General features: G+C 38.8%; 1 protein-coding gene across 6 annotated transcripts in view; it reads left to right on the top strand.

Annotated features, from left to right (window-relative positions):
• Positions 1–21,641, top strand: part of TFDP2 (transcription factor Dp-2) — a 51,411-nt gene that overhangs the window by 6,169 nt on the left and 23,601 nt on the right. For all 6 annotated transcript variants that reach the window (XM_057366944.1, XM_057366943.1, XM_057366945.1 and 3 more), the window contains 2 exons: positions 8,251–8,344; positions 13,321–13,387. In XM_057366944.1, coding sequence (XP_057222927.1) covers positions 8,303–8,344; positions 13,321–13,387 — 109 coding nt within the window. In that variant the 5' untranslated portion in view covers positions 8,251–8,302. The remainder of the gene's footprint in view (positions 1–8,250; positions 8,345–13,320; positions 13,388–21,641) is intronic.

The following is a 21,641-nucleotide window of genomic DNA, read 5'->3' as shown; positions in this document are numbered from 1 at the left end:
GGATGTGCAGACCTTGTCACTATGCCTTTGAAAGCTGAATGTGAATCTCWAAAGTCAATATAAGAATAGTGACTTGCATGGTATGGGGGTGAAGCTGCTGCAGCCTATTCTGTGTAGACAGTAATATTTAAATTTCTGCATCCTAATGTAGAGCAGAGTRAGTTCTAGTTATAGTCAGTCTAATTCAGTTTCTGGAACTGCATTTCTTTTAATGTGCTGCCTTAAAATAATGCTCTTAGCGTTGTCTTTAATAAATGATAATTTCTTAAATTGTTCGCTTTTTCATTTTTTTGGGTGTAACAGTGTAAGACTTCCTCCACTACCTTTCAAATTACATTTATTGTACATGACTTCTAATGAATTAATAGTGAATCTTAAAACAGGGGAAATCAGCTGTCTAGTCTGGTGCAAGGAAATACACTTGTGCAATTTTTTTTGTGCATAAAGCGAAGAAACCACTGAATCACATGGGTTTATCACAAAACTTTAAGTATTAGTTGAAAAATAATCCTGATGTCTTGATGTGCTAATAGCGGATGTACCACGTCAGAGCTGAGAGCACAAATGCCTGTTGCAGGACCTGAGAAAACAGKGATATGCAAGGAAATATTGTAAAAGGTGCAGGTGTGGTAGGGAGTGACAGTTTTATAACAACTTCCTGGATTGATTCTTCATGTGTGTTTTGTAATATCCAGTATAAGAATGAAAGGAATTATTTCTCCCCCTTGTTACTTGATTTGTAGACTCTGATTTTCACAAGAAGTAATCTTAAGTAAGTGATCTTACTTTCATAGTTTCATTAAAGGAACTCCTCTGCTCCTTGGTCTGATTTCCTGTGTGCAGTGATAGTTTCCAATTAAGGTTTTTACAGACTGTTCAACTTTACTTYAATGCTTTTCAATATTTATAGCATAAAAATGAATCTAAGCAAATCAAACTGCAGGCATACAATAGTTCAATTTGCAAGACCATTATCTATGTTAATAGTTGTGTACATTAATAGAATTGTAACAAAAGCGCAGCTTTTTAGAGTCTCATGCTTCCAATGCAATAAAGAACAGTAATTAAATGAATAGGCGTGATGTTGGAAATATTTCTAGATTCAGCTATTTGCTTAGTACTATTGAAGAAACTCTTTGCCTTTCAGAACATGGTTTGCAAAATCCACAGCCTACTGTGAAGCCATTTTKGGGGATATTTGTCTTCACTGAAACCTGAAGTAACATTTGGATTTTTGCAGCACTGACTTAGTTACAAAATAATGCTTTAGCCAGCTCACATCTAGTATTGGCTGTCACTAGAACTAAGATGGGAAAAGATGAGTGTTTGGTTTTATTAGTATGCTTGGTTGTGAACTGCAGCAATTCAGGTGTTGGCAGAATTTCATTCTTTCTGGCTTGATGATAATGTTTAAAAGAGAAGACARTTTGATTATTGTTAACTGCCCTAATCACTTAAAAATGAATTCTAGAAGGGGCTCCTTTATAGGTACATTTGACGGTATTATCCAGAATTGTCACGGCACTATGATCTTCCTGGTTTACAGTCCTTAGGATACTTGACTGACATGAACAGCCAGGTTTTTCACAAAACTTCTAAACCTGCTGTTAGCTAACTTAACCTGTAGAAAAATCCCCCTTATAAAAGGTGATTTGTTTTGACTGGTTTTGTGTTATTTCAGTCAGTGGGAGGTGCCCTAACGAGGTTTTACACAAACGGTGGTAGAGAAAGCAGTGATAGTAGCTGAAACTGTGCTTCTATTCCTAGATGCTTTTGCTAGCAGTGGAGGGAGTGTCTGTGTCCAAAGTGGGAATTTTTGCTAATGTCTATAGACCAAAATTCATTTGTGAATATAATTCTGGTCTCTTGCAGCTTATTTTTTTCCCCTGTGGAGCCCAGGGTATGCTCCTGTGTTTGGCAAGGCAGGTTTCTCCTGTTTCATTAGGTTCCTGTTGCTGCCAGATTTGTGTTGGTTTGGATGGAATAGCAAATGATTCAGCTGTGTCCTACAACCTCTTTAGAACTTYTGTTCAGTGGAATCCCTCACTGACCGCCATTGGATGACTGTAACCTATGACTGGGTGTATGGGAAGGTTAATTTGGTAGGAATTCATAATCCATTTACCCATGAGTGCTGTTAGCAAATGTGTTCTGTGTGAATAAGGGACCATTTTTGTTTATTGTTTTATTGCAAATTTCAGTGGAAAATAAGAAAAATAAGCTCAGAAAGAAATTACCACGTTGCATCAGGTACCCCCTGCCTTTGAGGGTGTGAACTTTGAGTTGTATCAGGGAATTCTTCAACCTGATAGCAGCTATGATGATATTTGTGAGAATTAAAATCTTAAAGCCAGTGTATCAGTAGTTGTTTATAAAAGCTTTTGAATGCCAATGCATTGACATATCAAAAGCCACTTGTGAACTGTAATGGTCGACCAATGATTATGATGGTAACAAGACCAGTAATTATGGATGAGATTAGAAACTGCAAGTGAAAGTGAGCTTATGTCCTCAGAGTGAAATAAGAAACCTTCATGTCCATGGGCTCTCCATTTCTTGGAAGGAAGGAGTTAGGTAACTTCCTTTTGTTATAAACTTGACCTTGAGATTTGAGAAACGTGAGAAATATATTTTTGTTCTCTTAAATGTGCAATCAAATTATTGTAAACTTTGTTTTATTTGAAATTCAACATACAATTGCAAACACATTTAAAMATTTTTTAGATCAAGAACTTCATACATACTATTGATAAAACTTCAAGCTGTGTATTGATTTGGTTTAACAGCTGGCTTCTGCTCTCTGTCAAAAGCAAATTATTCATTCTGCTTCTTGCTGTGTAAGAAATTGAGGAAGCTATGATCTGGAGACAAAAATATCCCCCTTCCTAATGGATTTTTGAAGCATGCACACACCCCAGAGAACTCCTCAAAAGTATGCAGTAGTCTTCATATAAACAAACCATATCCAACCTTTTGTCACATTTCARTCCCTAAGTAAATTTTGAGGGATGGTGAAATGCTTTTGTTCAGAATTGGATGTGGTTCTGCAAACCAGACTGARCTGGTGAATCAGTGGGTCAAATCTGAGGGTTAGTCCTGTCCTGTGCACAGCCCTGGGTGGCCCTTGGAGCTGTCAGCGTGTTGCAGTATGTGGAAAACTTCCTTCTGCCCTCTTTCAGCCCCATTAGTGAAGTTCTGACAGTACTAGAACTGAACTGGCTCTCTGRGGGGATCAGGTAGGAATGGGAGCTGTGGAGAGCATGTAGCATGGGCAAGGAATGGAAAGAAGTGGTAAAAGTGGAAGATCCCTTTTAGCAATCGTAGCAGGGGTGGGATCTCAGAGCAGTACAATATATTTAATGCAGTTGTGGCCTTCAGGTAATTTTGTGTGCTGGAATCAGTATTTGTGAGCTTGTGCATCACCAGAAAAATCCCTTTTTGCCTTTGTACTGAATTATAATTAAAGAAGTATGAATATTTTTGTAATCTTTAGTCTTCAGTGAATATTGTCATAAACTTCAATCCATGTAAGAGTAGAGTTAAATAATGGCTTTAAACTAGTGCAAAGCTTCTAGCAAACTRTAAGGAAAATGGAAGAAATAGCTTCTAAGTCTTCATCATCAAGTTCTTTGTTTCAATATAACTTGGTGATCTTCATTTAAATGCAAATATAAAATTAGTTCATTGGATGTTAAGATCCTWCCAGCTGTGATGTGTAGACAAAAGTATATCTCAGCAAATGTAGTTAAACTGTTCCATGTATTTGTCAGTGCACTGATAATTCTGGACATTTTTAAATTTCAAAATTAAAACTCATTACAAAACCAGATTAATATCTGGAGCACTCTCTGATGTATCATAAAGTGTATGAGCTGGTGGTAGCAAGAAGCTGGTGTGAAGTCTCAGYAGTAAARAAGATGCTGTTTTCTGCTGAGCTTAATTGAGAGAGGAGCCAGTGTATTCTTGGCAATGCACAAAGACCATCTTACCAAAGCATTTTAGTCATCACATAGATAATTAAATTTTTTTCAAATGTCAAYCCATTGTGAAAATGAAATTTCTTAAGGCAAAAATGTGTTTGTGGAAATGTGGTGTACTGTTTGCTGTGAAAGGAAGTTGTACCTGCCTCTTTCCACTGAAGCMACAGACTCCCAAATGTTGTGCCCTRTATAGTAGTCAGCTATGGGCTAGAAACCTAGTGAGAGAACCAAAAACAAGCTTATAGAATAAATTGTGTACTCACAAAAACCCTGCAACTAAATTTGGGTTAATTCCAAATTTATCTGTGGTGATACAAGTTGTTTATAAATCTCAGAAAGATAGTGCTTTAAGTGCTSCATAAATGTTACCCACTGTTCCTATGTCAGGTCCTGTGTCCTTTATCTGTAATGACAGTAAGCTGGTTTGGGGAATTAAAAGAGCCTTCAAAGGTTCAAATGCTCGGCAGTCATTCCGTGTGTTTAATGTAAAGTTCTCCTCATTTGGACAATAAGAGACATGTTTCATTGATTTTTAAATAAGCCATGAGTGCGGCTCCTTTTCTTAGACATGTAGGTTACTGCTGGTACTGGCATTGAGAAGTCTAAGAACATGCTTAAGAAACTGAGTCTCTTGAGGGAAGGAGCATCTAGTTCCAGGTTGCTGGARCTGGGGGCTCAGCACTGTCAGGATAAACAGCAGAACTTGAGGGTCAGCAGTCCAGTTAAATGAATGGAGACTTTGAGCACTTTCAGCTTAGGAGAGAGTTTGAATCCAGGTTTGGATTTTCTTCCCCTGTTGTGTGTTGTTCTCACTTGTAGACCCGCCCAGACCTGTCTTCATCCCTGGGGTTCAACATGTTCAGCAGCCTTCATCCATAGTGCTTTTTCTTRTCATGTACAACATGTAATAGTCATATAATATATACCTTGGTAGTCATATAATAAATAGAACAGTGAGAGTAAATACGCCAAATGGTGGCAGTAATGGGGATGTAGCATTTGGATTCAAGTCCATGACTGCTGTATGGCATCCAATTCATTTGTTGCCTCAGTGTTTGCTGCATGAAGACCTTAAGGGGACATTTGCCCTGAGGCAAATKCAGGTTGGTGGTTCTTCCTTACAGAGCTGAAKTGCTACAGTTTATACTCACTGAACTTGCAAGAAGGCCTCATCTGTTTTTCCAGATTCTTCATACTATGTAAACTTGAGTCATAATTACTGCTGTTGTCAGGAAGTGTCAGTTAATTTCTTCTGATGATACATTGGCATTTWGCTCAATCATAACTACAAGATGAGATCTTCGCTTTCAAATTAGGTTCAGGTAGTTTTATCTTTCATTTGCATCTTGGTTTAAAGCAGTCATCCTCATTTCCTTTGTGTCATATAGTTGGGAGAGCTTCTATACTTCTGATTCATAGGCTACAGCCTTTTAAGTTAAATAAAAGTGCTTAAACAAGAAAGCTTTTAAACTGACTACTCTTCTCAAATTATTTTGCTAAAATGAATATCATTCAGTGGACCAGTTGCTTAGATTCCYTTTGCTTAGTCTCTCTAATCACTTGTCTATTATCTGCTATGACTTTTTTTTTAAGGCATACAGCTGCTCACAGTAAAAGCTGGAAAAATAAATTGCTGTACCGGCCAGACCTTCATCATACACATAATGGTGGGAGTTCCTTTCAAATGCTTCCTAAGASCTATTTTCTAACATTATTTTCAAAATAAATATTACCATGGGATAGCTGAAGGTGGTGACTTATTTCCAATCCTGTGTGTGTGACTTGTTGAACTCACACCCTGGTTGGCTTTTTTGAAGAGCTTCATTGAGTGACATGCTGGATATTAGATGGTATTCCTGTCTTCTGAAGTTTGTAGGATACATTAATTTCTTGTCTACATACATAAAGGATAAAACTGCGACTAAGWAATCTGAAGAAAACTCAGGAGAAAAGTTGACAAATCAGTGGAATCTGCCTCCAGGGATGCAAAATCTGTAATTTAAATTTCACAAATTTGATAAGAAAGTTATATTTYTATTTTGTAGTATACCAAGAAATTAATCTGACTAGTACATACAGATATTTTCACTAAAACTGTTTTTTTAAATCTCTTCAAGGAGGGGTAAGATACTGGAATGGTTTTGAGAAGCAAGATGGAGAGACACTTCCTTGGAGCAGGTGGATTTCTGATAARTCAGAAATAATAATTTTGAAGTTTTACTGGTCTGAAAACTGAGATTCACTGAAGCAGCATATGTGTAACAGGTGGTCTAAGCCRTGTAGATGCTGTGCATAAATTAGTGATTTAAAACTGAGCCTGTACTGATTAATAAGGAGTCTTTTTGTTACTGCTGTCTTCTGAAATCAGTCTTGTAATACCATAGCTTGAAAGTTAATACTATGGAGAGGGGTATGAAGAGTGTGAATTACTTRCTTTCTTGTGGAAAGGCTGGTGTTATACAAGTTTCTTTTTCTTGAAACTGATCACGATTTCCTCTAAGCTGACCCAGTTACCTGGAATAATTTTCATTTTGCAATACTGTTTATCAAGTAAATGAAAAAAGCGCTCCTTAGTGAKGATAAAAATCATTCTAGTATACTAAAATATATCTTTTTTTAATGTGTTTCATAAAGACTTTGAATCATAACAGTTTAGGTGATTGTCCAATAGTTGTCTTCATTTGTAGATATTTAGTACTGATGTAATACTTACATAAATGGCACTTTCTGTTGGGAACTGGGCACTGRTGCCGAGGAGGATCTTTACACAGTGCTGGTCTATGTGAAGATGTGATTTGAAGTACTGATAAAAATTTTAGAAGGGAAACCAGGGTAAATTTGGTAAAGCAGAGAACAGGCTGTTATGTTTTCTTATAGGGGTAATTTAAAAATAAGACTTTGAACAATAGATAGAAAATAAGCATAAGGAATGTAATGTTATTCTGCAGATAACTATTTTCTGGTTTGCACTGTTTGCTGAGCTGGGGTTCAGCTTCAGTATCACCAAAACTTTAGCACAGATGTGGTTCTAGAAGAAGCTACAACTCTTGAGTTTATGGTGTCAGTTTGGTTGGTTCTGTACATATGACCAAAAGGCAAAATTATGGGAGTGGATTATAAACTAAGACTCAGTTTATGAAGGGACAAACATAGTTCAGGTAAAGCAATCTTTGTCTCTTTCATGATTTGGGCTCTGAACCTGTCTATGCAGCTTCATTTCAGTAGAAAGTAGCTAAAGAACGGAAAGGTTGAGTTTTATGTTTTTCTGTCTGTGTGGTACAAGCACATGCAGCAATTGGGGATGAAGAGAATCTCCATTTTGAGGCCATCTGTGTCGGTTCTTTTGTGTGAACCTGACAAGAGGTCATGGCAGATGGTGGGGTCACAAAGTCTGGCTTCTCGGGCTTGACAAAATGTGTTCATAAAGCTGGAAGAATACCAACTGTTCATACTGGCTGAAGAGCATTGTCGCAAAGGACTGTAATAGTTTCTGGACAATACCTTCTGGATCACTTAGCTTGACAGCAAATAACTTGTCAAAGATGAGCCTAGTTTGCTTATCTGTAAATGAGTTTAAACTGTTTAGTAAATGTCTCCTTAACTACATGCTATTTGAGTAAATTACTTGTAAAGCCTCTTAAAGAAAAAGGGGGAGGTCAGACTGCAGCATGAATTTTGGCCAGAGCTCCAGATGATACATTTGGAGAGGTCGTCTGGAAGGGTAAGAAATGTGGAAAAAGAACAAGCACAAAGATTATAATTTTAAGATGCATTGCAATAATTCAGTATTTGCCCTTTGCCATGACCCTCTGTTGCTTTATGGCTTCAGGTTTCAGAATTATTCCCAGATCCAGTRGCCCACTTCCCAAGATGGAAATAGATACCTCTTTGTAGTATCTTCTCTGAAACCAGAGGAAAATTCTTACTGTTTTCTTGGATGTTTTGTGGTGAAACCAAAATTTCACAGGAGAATGTCTTAGTAGAATTGTTTGGTGTTCACATGCTGGAGTAACTGTTTCATGATGGTGTAATAAAGATGCAGAAGATTGCATGGTTTTAATTCAAAACTTTAGTGATGATATTACATGGTTTACTAGCACWTTAATGTAGTCAGGCCTTTATGTAATTTAGGCCTTTATATCTAGGATTTCATCTCTGCCTGTTCCAAACAATGTACATTTTTAGTATCTGTGCAGAACCTGACTGTTGTGATGATTCCTTTATTGAAAGCTTGGGTTTCAACTAAGGTATTTCATTAACTTTCTTACAGAATGTTCATTTTAAAGATTCTGTGAAGATGAAAAGGKATATCTTATGGCTTTATGAAGTATAAAGCAATACTGTCTGACATGACGGCAAAAAATGTAAGTATAACTCTTCAACATTTGTTACTTTTCATGCTGGGATTCTGCCAGTCACTTCTTGCTTTCAGAATTGTATGGACAAATACAAGAAATCAAGCACAAAGACCGTCAAATTCAAGAATCTTGTCTGATTTTCGTATACCATGAATGTGTACCCCATCATCTTCTGCAGTATTTTGATAAATTTAAACTGGTTTGAAGCTCTTTAAGGATGTGGAGTTTACTCAGCTGTGGATCAGATTGGTAACTGAGGCAATGTTTTATGCTGTTTTTAAATTGATCCTTTCAGGTCCCTTCCAACGTGAGATATTCTGTGAGTCTGTGGTTCATCTAACATTGCTCCAAACTTACCTGAAAGCTGTTCATTTTGTTGAATCATTTCACCTTTGCACTGCTGTAAAACCCTTCTACTACATCTGAGTCTCAAATCTCAAGAAATAATAGAAAGACTGCATACTTCTTTGCTAATGTTGGCACACTTTTGGTTTCTAGAAGAATGAATGCTTTCTTGTTTCTTTGCTTGCTCATTAACAAGCCTGTAGCRGTGTCTCAAGGCTCTATATTTGACTCCTCTATCCCGAGTTCTGAGGAAGCTTATGAAATGTCTTAACGTCCTGACCTTAATTTTCTGGCTTATTAGCAGTGCTTCCTGAGGTACACAGTTTGTATAGAGAACAGTTCTGATTAAGCTTGGTGATCAGTGAATTGAGTAYGACTTTGGGCCCTGGGCAATTTGCCTGTTGATTGCCTTTGACAGGGGAACCTTCAGTCCAGTTAAAAATCTGAGCAGGTTTACGAACCAACACCACTGAAGTGCACCACGATAGRAGTGCAGGTAGTCTAGGATGGTGCTCTGTTCAGGAACTGCAAAAGCTTTTGTGCATATTGGGTTAGATTGGTGCCAAAGGCATAGTTTGGTTAAATTAATTCTCAAATTCTGGGTCCTTCTGTTGGCTTTTTAATAGCTTCATTTGGTGTGTAGCTCCAGGTGTTGAGGTGTCTTATATCTCACTTTTTGATTCAAGCTTACTAAGACACAAAATAAATTGATGTGTATATTCAAAGTCCTTTGCTTATTATTTCATAGGTCGTATTCAACTCTAGTATAAATCAGTAATGCTACTGATGTATGTGGGACAGCTGCACAAATCCAGGTCATTTGTGGCTTTGACCTTTTGTTCGATGCAGTCAAAGGATAAATATCAATCCCAATAAAATCCATGGAGTGTTGTGTAATAGTCAGAGTGGCATGGCTTGGAAGGGATTTCAGGAGGCCATCTACTCTGGTGCTTTGTGTAAAGCTCTTTGACACTGGGCATCCTGCACCAGTTGCTTGGCAATTTTTTCAGGGCTCCATTAGAGCTTTGGGTTTTGAAAATATCCAAGGACAGATGTGACATTCAGTCTGGCCAACCTACTCTTGTGCTGAATATAGAAATATGATTTTGTTGTTTACTTCAGCACAATGCTATGGTTACTTGATAGAAGAAATATTTAATTGGTATGCATGCTTCAAACTTTCGCATATCAAACTCATGCAAGCCTAGTCAGGAACCTAATATTAATGGGTTTATTTAAAAAAAAATCAGCTACTGCAGTGCAGATGAATATAAGACTCAGTTTTCATGTTTACCTATTCATGGGGTGATCATATATTTTCTGTCCTTATTGGTRGCACTTCTTTGGGTTACTTGGTTTCTTGGTTACTCAGAATTGCACACTCAGGGCAATAGGGTTAGCCCTGGTTTTTGTGAGCAGTTAGAAGGCCATAATTCTTCTGAATTTACAGAATRCAGGGATAAGCTTCTGAGTATGTCTGTGAGTTTCTGCAGCTCAAAATCATTTTTCAAATGTAAGGTTACTGTTCTTAACAATGTCAGAAATGGTTTGGTGATCTTCAGAGTGAGCTGAGGGAGAGAGCTTCTCTGTGAGAGTATTGCCATCTTTTTTTTCCTTTCTGTTGAAGCATCAAGGAAAGGAAACTTTAAAGTACTMGAATCTGGGCATCTTCTAGGCAACTCTTGAAGGGCACATATCTTCTGTCAAACCTTTGTGCACAGGGAAGCAGCCACCTCTGCGTTCTGAAATCACTGCCCCTCATCTGGGCATGTCTGTGCTCCTGCTGCATCACAGCCAAGAGCAGTGAGCTGTGGCTGAAATGGCTTTTCATTTTGCAAGAAGCTGTGTTGAACTACCTTCTCTCCATGAAAGCTTGTGCTTCATGCACCTACCAGAATGTGTGTGCAAGGTGAATAACGTCCCCCATCGCTGTTTTTCCTTCCTAACTTTTGGAGCATGTGGTGCGAAAATTATCCAGGCTGGGTTTACTTCATTTTCTTTAAATGCAGGACACTTTATGGTATCTGCTTGTGGAGTATTGTTTATGGGTAATTTGACCTTCCTTAGAAAACTAATCCAACCRAAGAAACTATGAATAATAAAATGTTGATTAAAAGTTAGATATTTATGTGCTTACCAWATATACTGTGCCCAAATGTAATTCAAAGCACCCTGTCCAATTGGGTTATGTAATTCTTTGCTTATRTGATTAAAATATGTTTTTCTTGCCTGTTTTGTATCTCCTTTCCCATCCGTCCTTCAGGTAAAAAGACACCAAAACAGTATTAACAAATTGAGAAAAAAAATTGTCAAATGCTCATAGTAAACTTACTTTTAGTTTAGTTTACTCAAACAAAACTTTAGTTTTAGTACTCAAACAAATGAGTAATATGATTTAAGCATATTTTTTTGAATAAGATTGTTAGTTTTGATTGTTCGTGAAGTTGTCACTGCTTCTCAGAGGGTGGCTGTCTTGCCATAGCTAAGGGCAGTTAAATTGCTGCAATAGTTCTTCTTTAACATGTCAGCATGGAAGAAAGTTTAACTGCAGAAGTTGATCAGAGATTTGCCTGGCCAAGCAGTAGAGAGGCTGGCAAGCTACGAGAGCTGCTCATGGCAGTTGACCCCATCCAAGCCTCTGGTTGTGACTGTTTGGTTTTTTTTTTTTCTTTCCCCTCACTCTGTTTGGTGACTTTGTCACCTAATAGGAAAGGCAAACAAACCTCAGAGATAATTAATAGTACTCAAAGGTATGCCAAGTCCTTTCCTCATCTTCCTTCATGGCTGGATTCTTCATGCTGCACATGGGCAGAAGCAGGAGTCCAGCTCCTGACGTATCTAGTRATCCAGACACTCTTGGCCAGTGTTATAAAGCAGAAATATCACATGAGCGGTACAAAAAGTAGCARATCACACCAGTTAAGCATTGGATTCTTTGCTGGTTTCAGCTTAGGACTTGTTGCAGTACAAGACTCCCAAAAGCAGTGTGTGRTCTGTCTCAGATAACAACGTGGCCTGGGACCTCTGGAAAACTGAGACGAAATTCTGTAAAGGTCTTGGGCTGCTGTATCATAATGTTGCATCACACATTGATTCTTCTGAGGGCTTAGTAATGATCATTYTTCTGCAAGGTAAACACATTCCTTTAGATCTGCCACATTTCTCATGAAATTCAAGTTTTTAAGCTTTTCTAAACTTAGATACAAAGATTTTAAAGTTGAGAAAAGTGTTGCTCTTCATGAATGTGCTGCTAGGACCATTGTAATAAAACAATGTATTTTGTGCAAACAAATTCTGTAATTTTGTGTCATTTGGATCACTGAAGTACAACATAACACACAAAAAAAAACCCTCAAGTACTTTGTTGCATTTCCTTCTAAATCTTTCAGAGACTTAAATGTAAAGTTAGAATTTTCATTCTGATGCTGCATTTGTATATTATCTTCAGTTTTTGATTAAAACACTGATCTGAATCAATAGGGAAATGTACATGTGTGAATCTAGAGCTRAACATTCAATTGTGAACAAATTTCAGTGCTGTTTTGAAGATGTTCCTTGTAACTCTTATCCCTTCTCTTGGAATGGGTTGAGGCCCATAATCTAACATTATATTTAKCCCTGTGGACCGCTGTTCTTTCTCTGAATTTAAAATTTCTCCCATTTGTGGTGTTCTACTTGCAGCAGAGGCAGGCGGGGTCCTGGGGAAAAGCTGATGCTGTTGTTTTTGTGAGGGTAGCAGTGGTGTGATCCAGCAGTGCTGCCTCTGCCCTTTGACTGGGCCTTTCAGTGCTTTACACTGTGCAATTACCAACCTTGCCAACCTCTGGGTTAAACWTCTCCTCAAGAATGCATTTGCAGTRTAAGGAACCATGGTGGCCTCTTACCACCCTGGTTGGCGTTCCTCCTGCCAATCACCCAGGGGGAAAAACCCTAGAATATTGCTGTTCTCCTTATTGATCTGGTAGCAAGTGGTGATAGGAGACGYTTTGTGTTTGTTTTCATGTCTTCCTCCCTTTGCCTTTCTCCCATCGGGGCGTTCCTGCTCAGGCCCYACCCAGCCCCGCTTTATCGCTGCTGCACCGCTGCCACCTGCTGGGAGAGAGCCCAGGGATGGGCAGGGAAAATGGGACATCTCGGAACAGCCTCGGCCCAGGCATCTGAGAGTGTAGGACACAGCTGGGTGTGCCAGGAAAGGCAGGAAAGAGCAAGTCCTGCACTGACAATGCTTGAGATAAACTGAGGAACTGTGTGAGCATCACTAAGAGCTTGTTTACAGAAGCACGTAACTGAGCTCATTTGGGCAGTGTTTTACAATCAAAGTACTGCAGAAGTGGTTGATCTTATACATCTCCTGATGGCGAAAAAATCTTAACAGAAATGTTTTCAAGAGTCTGTTGCAATACTGTGTGCAGATTTTCCCCTACAAAAATTACTTGCTGAAAACAAATTCTTTAGCAGAAGTCACATATACGCAGGAAATGTCCTGGATCCCTTGCCTTGAGTCTCATGCTCTTGTTAGCCTCTACTGTCCTTAGGATTAKGATGTTTCATAATGCAGAAAGTTGYTTTCATAGTATTGTTAGTTGCATGTTAGAAAGGTTTATCATATTTTAAGACTTCAAAAATGTTTTGTTCAGGTTGGTGTGACTTCCACAAATGGAGACTTGAAGGGATTTATAGATCAGAACCAGAGTCCAACAAAAGGTAAGAGAATTCTATTCAATACATCAAGACTTATTTACTGCACATGGTTGTTTTGCATTTGGGTTACTCAGAATTTAAATGTTCCAAATAWATTTCATACATCCCCACTGATAATGGTTTTATTACTGGCATGTAAATGCCAGTAGCAAAGATGTGAAAACCTTCAGATTTTCAGAGGGGAAAAGAAGATGTAGTAAAAATAATAAGAGAATRAAATATACCCTTTTTTCATTCCTTGATGGTGAGTAATATGCTGAATTTCCTGATTTCTGGCCCACCCTTAAAGTTCCCTGACTGTAGTRGTMAAAATGGCAGAGAAGGTTACGCATGATATCTTACTTTTAAATGTTCTGCACAATTTACTATCATAATCATACTTTCTTCTCTCCTGTTTTATCTTARCACTTTTAGATTAATCCCTTTTGACTCAAAAACAATTTATAATCAGTCATACCAGATACAGTCTTCCAGTAAAATAAAACCCTTATCTGTRCTAGAAAACTCAAGGATTTGCAATTCAGGAAATATTTCAATCAACCTTTCTAAGTAAATACTGTTTTGTTATTATCCACTGCAATAAACCAATGCATGTAGCAGCATCAGGAAGGATGATTTTTGGCTCATGGCATCAAACATAAGAGAGTGAAAAAATGAGATTGTCCAAAAAGAAAATGGCTGGAGCTACACTATCTTCCTAGTTTCCTAAACGTAGTAGAACACGACAGACTGGTTGTAGGCCTTTGAGAATTATTTATTGCACACTGATGTGTAAATTGCCCTTTGTGTGTCATTGTTGTGTTGTGACGCTAGGGAAAAAGACTAAATGCAATGCTTTCAAATAATTTCTGAAACAAGCAATTGATTTGTGCAGAAAATAACTGAATAACTTTATAAAGTATAGGTCATTATTGTTAGGAATATCCCGGTGACCTGTATCCCACTCTTTATCAGATTTTGCTTCTGRGATGATGGATACCTCTATTTTTTAATATTTTATAAAATTTTATGATCTAATTTTTTTTTTAACCTTGAAGTATAATTAAAAATTGTTGATTTAACATCTTGTTCACAATGACTTACTCTTCTTAGAGAATCAAATATTCCATAAAAGCTGGGTRTCTKTGTTTGAAAGACAGGTGTCTGCCAAGGAAGGTGGGAACCTCCCTTGGAATGGAAAATRTGACCTCCCTTCCCTCCAAAAAAGGAATAACAGTTCATTACTAATATATATAACAAGACAAACAAACAACAGCAAGGGCAGCAACAGGCAAGAAAAAGCAGAAACCCCGTGACAGCCGGTGCGGTCAGAACCGGTACAGGTCACGGCCTGTACGGTCATGGCCGGCAGGGGGCGCTGGGGGCTCCCGGCCGGGCAGGGCGGGGGCGGTGATTCCCCCGCGCCGCCAGGGGGCGCTGTGGCGAGAGCTCAGCCGYGTCTGCCTCACGCGGCGATGGCGGGCGCCGCCGGCGAAGAGATGGCAAAGGGGCTTCCTCCGCAAACCCACGGGGGACAGTCGGTCCCGGTGCCCTTCGGGAYAGCGGAGCGAGCTTCAGCGGTACCCGCGGAGCAGCGGCTGGAAAGGCAGGGGCTGGCTCTGCCGGGGTAGCCAGCGAAAGGTAGCAGAAACTCCGCAGCTGTAGCGGCAGGCGGGTGGACACTGCGTGCTGGGTTAGAATGTAGCCAAAAAGCCCGGGACGGGGGCAGTCGGGCTTCTCCACAGCAGCTGCCACACGCAGCCGAGTGAGGCACCCTCTGGGAAGGCTGAGGGGCTGGGGTCCCGGGGTTTCCCCTGAGGCACCCGAGTAGATGGTCCTTTTCCACTGAGGCACCCGAGTAGATGGTCCTTTTCCACTGAGTGGGGTGTTGATACGGTCCCATTTGAACGGCTGCTCTTATGAGCAAAAGAAGGAGCAGTACAGGGCTGGGCTCCAGCGGTGGCGGTAAATTCTCCCCACACCTTGACCATCCGCCTCCGATACTGAGAGGAGAGCGCGCTAGGAGCTGCACCCAGCTGCTTCCCCCAGTCCAAAATCTCACGGTATCTCTGCCCTTCCCAAGAGAAAATCCCTCAGATGAGAGAGTAGCTACTCTCCTACTACACTACTTCCTCTCCTCCGTGCYTTACACATTTTGTCTCCTAAGTATCGGTCGTTATTGTCTCCTAGSTAGAGATGGGAGAAAATTCCCTGAGAGAAAGAAGACAAAAGAGACAGTCCTAACTTCCAGCACTGGGAAGACTTGTATAGATACATCCATTATCCAAGCTATCTCTTACTTTCAATCTAAAGTACCATTTACATGTRTCTTTTTGCATGTTTATTGTTGAACACTGGAAGTTAAGGAGAGGGGAAGGAACTCCAAACAGGCACTCAGATCCACTRTCTCTTAATAGGCTTTGTGAGCTTTATGATCAAGGCAATTTTAATCTTTTTATCTATTATTTCAGTTAAATCATTTGCTATAGTAAAAATAAAGGTAATTTATTGCCACATATCTGGACCTATTTATAATGTGCATTCATAGCATTCTTAAGAGGGAGGCATGATAGATTTGTGATATGTTCAAGAGCAAGTGAGAGAGACCATTTGCTGTAACGAGGACCTTCTTGAAAGCATCAGATTACAAATGCTAGAAACTTTTGCTTAGAAAAGTTTCCTTTTTTTTTTCTTTTCAAAAAGGTAATTGTGGTATGGGTTTAYTTATTATTTGCCTTTAGCACAAACAGTATTGCATTAATGGAACACTTCAAGTTCCAGTGCTAAACCTTGAGCACATGGAAAAATCCTTTCAAAATGTCTTCCTTTTTGTTAATGAACCCTGATTTTTTATTATTCTATGAAATCTGTTGTGAAAATCTGGGTTTACTGAGTTTAATTATGAAAAATACTGGACTGCTCTAGGTAAGCCCACTGGCCTGTCACTTTGCCTGGTARCAGCAGCCTGGATCTTTGAGGATGCTGTTTCAAACTGAAGGAGGATGTCTTGATACACCAAGTCAGCTGTTCCTATTTCTTTTCTCACACAGAGACTGCAATCTCCTTTCACAGCTTTACCACCATGAGATAATCGTTATGTTGGGGAAACTTTCTATCTTTGTCTCACTAAAAATGCCTAATCAAAATAGCTGATCACTTGACCCTTGCACTCTTAAATGGCTTTCTCTGTTTTTCTTCCATTCACAGGCTTCATTTTCAAAATCTGTTTTCTCTGTGAGTTTTTCCCCTGAACTGTGTGAGGGAATTACTCTGTTGCTGCTGTTGCAGTGTGTGTTTGATCAGGCTCCATTTATCTTTCCCACCATTACCTTTAGAGTCCTTTACTTTTAGGGTCCATGCACAGCCTCTGGGTGTTTCTCTGTTTTCAGGAAAGGTTAATGCTCAAGACTGCAATCTAATCTGTAAGTCTTACAGTACTGCTGTGTCCCTTCTGTTGATTTTTAAATCTGAATGTTTCTAAATAGGTTGACAGGTTGTTTGGTTTATCTGGGGGTTCAGTTTCTTATTAGTACTTGTTCCTTGTGTTTATTGGTGAATATTGTCATCTTCCTGCTGCAGGTTTTTTTTTTTGTTTTTTTTTTTTTTTTTTTTTTTTTTTTTTTTTTTTTAATTTGGATTTTTTAGAATACTGTCAATATTTATGTTTTTATTCCTTGTGTAGATGATGTCTGGGGGAAAAATAGCATTTCTGGTACCCAGTGTATCTAAATGCAATTCAAATTGACTAAGGAATTTGATGTTTAAAATGTGATGATTACATCCAAATTGTAATCCTCATAAAAAGACTTGCTGCCTAATTCTGAAAGAAACCAGATTTTTTCCTATGTCTCCTTAGAAGAAATTTCACCATGCTCAGCAGCGCATTAACTCAAATGTTGTTTACATCGTTTAGTGAACAATTCCTGTTCATCAGAGAGTTCATTTCCCTACATTTGTTGCCTTTAACTCATAGGTAAAAGGCTCTCTTCTGGCTAAAAAAAGAGCTTGTTTCTTCTGCTTGAAATGAATACTCATTGGCASTTAGAGGGAATGCCACATGCAGATGGCTTTTGACTGATGGCCAGGGTACTCACCTAATGTCAGGGACTGCTTGTGCAAGGACCACCACTGGGTGAAATATTTTAGTAGTCAGGATATCTCCTTTCTGAAAGTCCTTTTCCCTTAGTCTTTGACGTAGTAGATTCTTATTGTTACAGTCAAAATTGTTCAGCTGTCGCAGGCTRGGCTGGCCATGCTTCTTTTCCTTACCTGAAATTACTAGTAATTAAAATTATTCCTGTAGGAGACCCACATTTYAATTCTCCCAGACAGAAAAAAAAATTGCTCTGGATCTCATTGTTTAGTGAATGAATATTCTTGGGTTGTTGAATGGAAAAGAGATGCTTCCTCTCAAATTTTGGAGAACAGAGAGGGATGTTTGTAGCCTTGGGCGTAGATAGATCTGTATGTATATATCAGGTATTCTCAGTTTTCCATCATGGACTGTGCCTGTTGGGAGAGACTCCTGCTATGATCCATGCTAATGAGACTGATATGCTCCTGGGTGTCAACAGAMCTTTGGTGCCCAGTAAGGTTAATTTACAGGAACTAAGGAACTCYATCCATCATTCAGGCAAAATCCTGGTTTAAGTGGCAAAATGTCTGTGGAGTTTGCACATTCTGTTAAAATGATTCAGTGTAATAGTTCAGGTTAGTCCCTTAAGCAGGTGTAATTAGGTTTGTGAATGAGTTGGATAGTGGCAGCTGTACTATGGGTTTGGGGTAATTAGTGCAAACTATGATGAATTAAACCAGGTGTGCTCTAGAGTTCATGTTAAAAAGTTGCAGGTGGAGGATCCAGGAGGATTTAAAATTCAGTCTGTTTGGGAGACAGTCCATCCCAGTCACTAAATTACATGTTGGAAGTTTTGTAATCGTGGTCATATCTATTACAAAAATGGAAAATTGAGTATTTTTTCCAGCGATTCCAAGCAGAGGGCGTGTCTGTGTTACCACTAGCCCCATAAAACCACCTCCCTGCCCCCTGTGCATGCCCATGGAGCTTTCAGGGTTCTGTGCTGTCTTAGAGAGTCCCAAGGCTCCCTGATCAGTTAGAGTTGCCTGGGTATGAAACCCTATGCTAAATCARGCTTTGCAATCAGATATTGCTTGAAAACTCATGTTAGTGGTCAATGAGTCATTATCAGCCCCTTCAGTTTGTGGGTGCTGCTGCTGTGGCTGCGCAGCAGAGTGGGACTGGCTGATGGAACAGCCTGGTTATRTGCTGGGGTACCAGTGTGGATGCAGGGTGACACCTGGCATCCTGGGAGAGGCTGCCCTAGGGTGCGTGGGACTGGGCACATCTGCTGCTGGGGCCATAGGCACAGGATACTTATCTTAGTATGTATAAATGGAAACTCACACAATATTTTTGAGGAGTCCTACTGTCCTTGGTTTATACTTTTTTATTACTCTGTTTCCAGTTTCTATGAGTTTACGTGTTCTCTGTTTATTGCTGTGGAGGGAAAAGGGAGTCCAACCATAGAGCACCAATCTTGCAACAAGCTCCATGAGGGAGGAGTCATTAATCATATCATGATTGCAGAAAGCTTGCTTTGGCTGGGAATCTTCACTTTTAATACAACTTCGCAATTAATTTTATGTCAATCCCTCTTTTTATTACACAGTGCCTATTTTTTACTAAGTCCTGACAGGGCTGGTGTTTTAAAAACTTCATTGTATGCTTGAAGAGATCTGCTAAATGACCAAGACACCAGAAGCAGTTATCCGTAGGCCTGTGTCTGGCACTTTCAGATTCATATAGCTGTTAACTCCTGTAGATTTGTGTCAAATTAAACAGTAAAACACTGAAACTGTACTGGTCAGTGTAAGCCTGAATTACACTGAAAAACCGTCAGTGCCATTTTATTGTTTTATTTATAGATTTGTATGTGCTTCTACAGACTGTGGAATTTTTAAAGTTAGGTTTGTAGCTCAGTGATTTTCTGCAGTGAGCAAAGAAACGCACCAAGAAAATACTTGTGTACTATTAATGTTATAATAATTCAGTTTTTCTATATGCTTTTATAATACTAATCTTGGAGATCAGTCAATGTCTTAGAGTAATAGAGGACCCTGAGAACACATCACATATGTTATTGCAAAGTACCCTAATGGACTGCTGATATTTCACAGCTCTGAACTGGGGTTTTTGCCATCCCAGTCAAGCCATAAGCTGTAATACTAAAAATGGCTGTTCAYTGAGACTCTTTTAAAAAGTAGACATTTGTTTAGAGCTCTGAATATGAAATTGAAATTACCAACACTTCCCTGGTGTTTTGTTTGAAAATTCAAAGGCTTTTTTTGTTGATGTATGTATTGTGTGTAACCCCAGCTGGTTGGGCTGCGCTCCCCATCASCCATGGTCTCCTTCAAACTGGCTGTGACAGATTCTATAGATTATCCAGTTGACATTGTTTCTGATTATCTTTCCAACTAAGCTATGGACCTAACAGATTTAGTTATACAGGAAAAAAAAATCACTAAAATCTCTTTAGCTTTGTATAGGASTGCATGTTGTTTATGTGAAATTAGGCTATTTTGGGTGGCACATAATGATTTTGAGTGAGTCTTGTGAGCAGGTTAGTGTGTGCATGTTAGAATACATGTATATAAACATGAATAACTTTATCTGTGACTGCTTGAAGCTGAAGATAATTTAAATTGAATTTTTCTTTGTGCATGCAAGTAAAATTACTGCACAAATGCCAGGAAGAATAATAGTTATGTAGCAATTATGGGTTTTTAAAATATAAAATAATAGCAACACTGGTTTCTCTCCCTGAGAAGCAACAATAGTGGTGACTGAAGGATGCAAAAATAATTTATGTAGAAGCAAAGAGCTTTTGTTCTGAGAGAAACAGACATATGTCCACTGGCAGATTTTTATTTTGAATTTGTTTCAGTGCCAAGAAGGCTCAGTTTGGGATGGCTTTTTGTGTATTGCAGCTAAAGCCTCTTGATGAGAGTTTTAAGTGGGTTTCTTTCCCATGTGCTTGGTTTTCCATAGGTAAATGGGAATAATGACACTGACCTCCTTTGTGCCTTGAAAGTACTGCTGAGAAACATTTATATAAGAATTGAGTATTATTATACAAATCATTCGAGTTTGATCCATCTGTGCTGACCTTTTCCCTCCATGCAGTGAGATTACCGTGACTCGGAGGCTGATGGGTCTCATTGTGTGCAGCTTATCACTGTACTCACTGCTGTTGTGCCCTGGGACATAAATCAGTGTAATCTTTTTTTGTCCCCCAATGATGGGTGTTATTAAGACTTGGCATTTATTTAGAATTTGGTTGTGTTTAAATTCTTTACAGTTGCTTTGTGATAGTATATTTAGTTACTTCGATGATATTTGTGCTTTCAGTTAAATACAGAAATCTGTTGAATGTTTTGTGGCATCTACTTTCTCCTAAATATCATAATACAACACTATAATGATATAATAATAATATTTGGAGCAATTGAGGTTACATGAGTATCTGGACCATTATGCTATTTTGAGAAAAAGAAATTTGCAACTGATAACACTTTCTGCTTACTATTTTTTCAACTGCTGACAAACATAGAATAATGTCCTACAGTGAAAAAATTGGTTGCTCTTTCTTTCTGTCCACTATGGATGAGAAATACCTCACTCATAAAAACAAACTGGTTCTTTTTCATCCTACCTGTAATTAAAAATCTACAGAGTCACATATTTGTATTTGCCAATGAAGAAAATCAGGAGCAAGGGCAGGGAAACATTTCTTTCAAAACTTGGTCAACTCTTGAGATCGTTTTGACTATGCTGCTGCCAAATGAGGCATTTGTGTAGTGTTTAGAAGATGAAAATCTTTTTTATTGGTAGTAACTCTRGCCAAAAAGACATTTAAACACACCATATGTAAGCAACTTGTCTTTTTTAAATAAAGATCAAGTCATTTGAATTTACTGAGATTGCTCCAATGGTGCCCATGTACATTTATGCAGGGAACCTTGTAARTGAAGGCACAGTGCAGCAGTAGCTACTTATTAGTGTTTTTTCCTGGGCTGCAACAGTAAATCTGCAGGGTTTGTATGGCTCTGGCCATGGGTCTGCATATGTGTGAGAGAAGTACATCCATACAAATGTTGAAAGCTATTGCAGGTGGAGCTGGATCAAATGGATAACATGGATACCAGTCTGCATGGCACATGCTGAGAAAAAAACAATCTGTGCCCTGTGATGGATGTC

Source organism: Malurus melanocephalus, unplaced genomic scaffold, assembly GCF_030028575.1.
Source record: "Malurus melanocephalus ecotype Western Australia unplaced genomic scaffold, MMel_1.1 scaffold_73, whole genome shotgun sequence".
Lineage (NCBI taxonomy): Eukaryota > Metazoa > Chordata > Aves > Passeriformes > Maluridae > Malurus > Malurus melanocephalus.
This window is presented reverse-complemented; position numbering and strand designations above follow the sequence as displayed.